This window comes from Meriones unguiculatus, chromosome 4, assembly GCF_030254825.1.
Source record: "Meriones unguiculatus strain TT.TT164.6M chromosome 4, Bangor_MerUng_6.1, whole genome shotgun sequence".
Classification (NCBI taxonomy): domain Eukaryota; kingdom Metazoa; phylum Chordata; class Mammalia; order Rodentia; family Muridae; genus Meriones; species Meriones unguiculatus.
In genome coordinates this window covers 49,537,048-49,541,020 of record NC_083352.1, presented here as the reverse complement: position 1 = coordinate 49,541,020, position 3,973 = coordinate 49,537,048, and the positions used below count along the sequence as shown (strand labels likewise).

Here is a 3,973-nt window from a genome sequence, read left to right as displayed (position 1 = left end):
TATTTTATCTGTGAAAACTATTTTATTTTTACCAGAATTTTAACAAATTTTTGTTGCCATCTCAAATGATAGGTAACACACCATTCAGATCATCTATTCTAACAAGTTTTTCTTCCATAACTGAGCTGTGTACAGTGCTGTGAACTTCATATTAGCACAAACTATGCTAATTAAATCATGACATACAAAGAATAAGTTTTGTGCGCATGGGGATACTCACCTAAGACTCCATCATTGTGGAAGCTGATGAAGGAGAATGGCTAGTTCAACATCAACATGAGCAACACAGAGAGAAGTGAGACATGGTAAACCAAAACCAAATAAACCAAAACAGAAAAAAATATTGGATAAGTAAATATTGTTTCCATTGGCCATAGTCTGGTGAGTGTGTTCAAATACTTTAGTATTGCATGGAGTATGTCCCTGGCCATTTTGCTGGCAGGTAAATTTAATGCTGCATTACATACTAAACGATAGAGGCATAGCTCTTATTTTTTCATATCTGTGTTCATGTCCATATATTTTAGGATGTGGGGTTAATATTATTTCAAAGATTTAAGAGTTAGTTAAAAACAAATAAAACCTTTCTAAATGTTTACTCTGGCAAATATATATATATATATGTATATATATATATATATATTCTTTCTGTTAGGACCAATGAAATGATGATGTGCACAACAGATTTTATATGAAAGAGGTTTATTAAAAGAAGATGAAAAGAGAGAGAGAAGGAGAGAGGAGACATGATGGGGGAATAGAGGAGGACGCCCCAACAGAGAAAGGGGAGAGGGCAAGAGGGCAAGAGAGCAACAAAGTGGCCGACTGATCTTTTTTTTTTTCTTTTTTTCTTCTTTTTATTTATTTTTTCTTCTTTTTATTTCTTTCTCTGTAGCATAGGGTGACCTTAAACCCACAGCAATCCTGCCTCAGCCTCCAAGTACTGGGATTACAAGTGTCAGAGACCACACCCACTAAATATCTGCTTGGTCAGTTGATTCCACGTGGTCTCTAAAGGACCAGTGGTGAAGTTCCTCTGGCCTTCCAACAGGCTCCGCCTCCAAGGCAAGCTTTTTATACATTTTTTGTATTGATGTTGGAGGTAAAGGGCTCAACCCAGGGTGCCTTCTGCATACTAAGCAAATGCGGCCATTGCACCAACTCTCTAGCCCCACACAGACACTTTTCTAACTGTAGAAGAAATTAAGAATTAACTAGCAACAAGCCTTAAAATTTGGTTCCGTATGTAGGTGCAAAGCTGGTTCATCAAATCCCTGTTCTGGCCCTCAACCCAATGCATTTCAACTAAGGCGTCATCTACTTCCTTCCTAATGTTGACTAAACACTTAAACAGGTAACGTCCGGCCACTCCGTCCAGGTGATCCCCCTTCTCAGTAGCCTCTCCATCCTGGGCTCCATTGATGGAAAATTTACAACTTTCCATGACCTCTACCCCTCCCCTTTCCTCACTCCCTTCATCCTCCATGGCTTCTGGAGTTTCCTCCTGGGACAGTGACTCCTGGCTGAAGCAATGGCCACCCACAGTGGCAGACTCGCCTTCCAGCACAGCAAGCCCACACAAGGCACTGTCTTGGGGGCATGCAGCCGCATCTTGGCTGCCACTCAGCTCTTTGGGAGTGGGCTTTCTCTCCTCCAAGGCTAAGATAACATCCTCAGGAGCTCGAGGCACCTCTCTCAGTTGGCGCACTCGCTCTCTTTTCTTCCTTCTTAAATGAATCCAAGAGTTTTCTATGGCTGTCAGGAATAGGCTAATTTCTTCTTTTCCACAGGGAATTCGTTTATGTTGGACCTTCAGATCAGTGAGAATTTTTTCTATCCATGTTGTCACAACTACTATGCCTTCCACTGCCTCAGAACCCAAAGATAAGGCTTTCAGAGACAATTCTTTCATCACAGATTCCAACACTACAAATGTAATGGGTTTCCTTGGCTTTTCTAATTTTCTTCGTTTACTTGGAGGTGACGGTACTGTGACATCATCGTAAAAACTCCAAGCTAAGGCCCATCTCATTGTCCGACCCTGACAGAACTCCGTGAAGGTAACTTTAGGAACCCCCTGGATTCTAAGCTCTTCCTTCAGTGGGGCCAGGCTGCACTTCTTTCCCAGCATGCAGCTATACCACCTTAATCTTTTCTTAAGTTGTAAACTGTCATGGATGATCCTTTTAACAAATTCTAGTTCACCTCCTTCTGCCATGATTTCTGTGATGCCTCCTGTATTCACAGAACTAGGTGGAGGTCTTCGAGAATTCCGGGAGTTTACACCCTTGGCTTCCAATTGGTTGGCAAAAAAGGGAGGATTGCACATGCAGAAGTCATAAACTATCTCAGACTCCTCCTTAAGCGCATCCATCAGGAGTGTCTTCTGCGGCACTTTGACCACTTTAATGAGCTCAGATAGGTTATTCTGTTCCACGTTTTTCTTAGCATAATTGAAGCACATGTCATCCACTTCTGTTGCCAGGAAATACCAGCCATTTAAGGTTGCTCCAAGTAAGGGGTAGATGCAGGATGCCCCAGTACCTATGTCAATTCCTCTTCGGAGAGTACTTTTGTCAGAATCCTGATGACCGATCAGATCTTCTACCCAGTGAATATAGTTAAGTCTCAAGGGAACTGTGGGAATTAGTCTCTCTAAAGGAATGTCAATAGAAAGTCCAAAGTCCTCTCTCAGGAGAGTACAAGTCAGAGCTCTGACTGCTTCAGGGTCTTTGAAGTTAAGACTTACTCTCCCATTCAGATTTATCTGAATATGCTGCTTAAAATCTGGATATTTGGATGCCAGATATGCGAAGTCAGGTGGCTTGTCCTTGTATCTATTTCTTGCATGCATTGATTTGCTTAGAGCCATCCAGCCAAGCTCCTGGAAACGCAGATGCTACGCTCCCAGTGTGCCGCCATCTTGTGAATCCAATCCCCGACTGATCCTTTTAAGGAGAAACTTAAGCACATCTGCCAGGCTGCCTGGCAGGAGACACATGATGACATCATAGGTTGCTAGGCAACCCAGAAAGCTGCCTAAATTCTAACATTCCTCCCTTTTTCTATAATTAAAAAATGAAAAACTTGGGCTGCTTCTCATATAAGGCAAGTTAAAGTATATAAATTTAGGTTCATTGAAAGCAGCCCTTGTTGTCATGCAGCATGGTGCTTTCTTCCAGGAATGAAGAAACAGTTACACCAAGATGGGGTAAAACACAGGGTTCCAAAAGAACTATGTGTAGGTCTATTGATGTGCTATATGCAATATATTATTTAGTATACAGTGTTATGTTTAAAGGTTATAAGGGCAATCCAACAAATTAATCCACATGTAACTGAGATAAACATACAGAGAATATATATTATGTTGCCAAGTACCACCCTAGAATCCAACTGTGGAATTAAACTGTGGATCTCAACCCTAGGTAGGGTTGTGTAACTGAATGAAAGGGTTGGAAATTTTTGTCCACTATGAAAGGTTTCTAAACTTTTGGTGAGCAAATATTCACTCAGAATCCAGTGGAAAATGAGAAGGTATGTTTCTGGCAGCATTTGCCAGTGGTACATCATAGGAACTGACTGAAGCCTTGGGTGAGGATACACAGCCCTTGCATTGCACCACATCAAAACATGTTGCCTGAAATACTTACACTCAGTTCCAAGACTGTTTTATGTCATGAGTTGCAATGCCTTTACTGCCCTACAAAGTTTTCTGCATTTATGCAAATATGTTTCATTGTGGAAAAGCAAAACTTGCAGCATTAAGCCTGGTAGTGGTGGCACACACCTTTTACCCCAACACTTGGAAGGCAGAGCCAGGCAGATCTCTGAGTTTGAGGCCAGGTTGGTCTACAGCGTTCCAGAGCAACCAAGGCTACACAGAGAAACCCTGTCTCAAAAAAACCAAACCAAACCAAACAGAACAAAACAAAAAATGTAGTATGCTCCTATTATCCTTTCTCACCATATG

The 3,973-nt window shown here is 41.6% G+C and overlaps 1 protein-coding gene across 1 annotated transcript; it reads right to left on the bottom strand.

Annotated features, from left to right (window-relative positions):
* Positions 1-891: 891 nt before the first annotated feature.
* LOC110558711 (RNA N6-adenosine-methyltransferase METTL16-like) lies at positions 892-2,892 on the bottom strand. The gene has a single exon (XM_060381805.1). The coding sequence runs from the start codon at positions 2,870-2,872 to the stop codon at positions 1,211-1,213; it is 1,662 nt and encodes a 553-aa protein (XP_060237788.1). The 5' UTR covers positions 2,873-2,892; the 3' UTR covers positions 892-1,210.
* Positions 2,893-3,973: the final 1,081 nt, after the last annotated feature.

What these genes read in the sequence shown, in the direction of transcription:
- LOC110558711 (XM_060381805.1), bottom strand. Translation starts at nt 2,872, where the DNA reads ATGGCTCTAAGCAAATCAATGCATGCAAGAAATAGATACAAGGACAAG.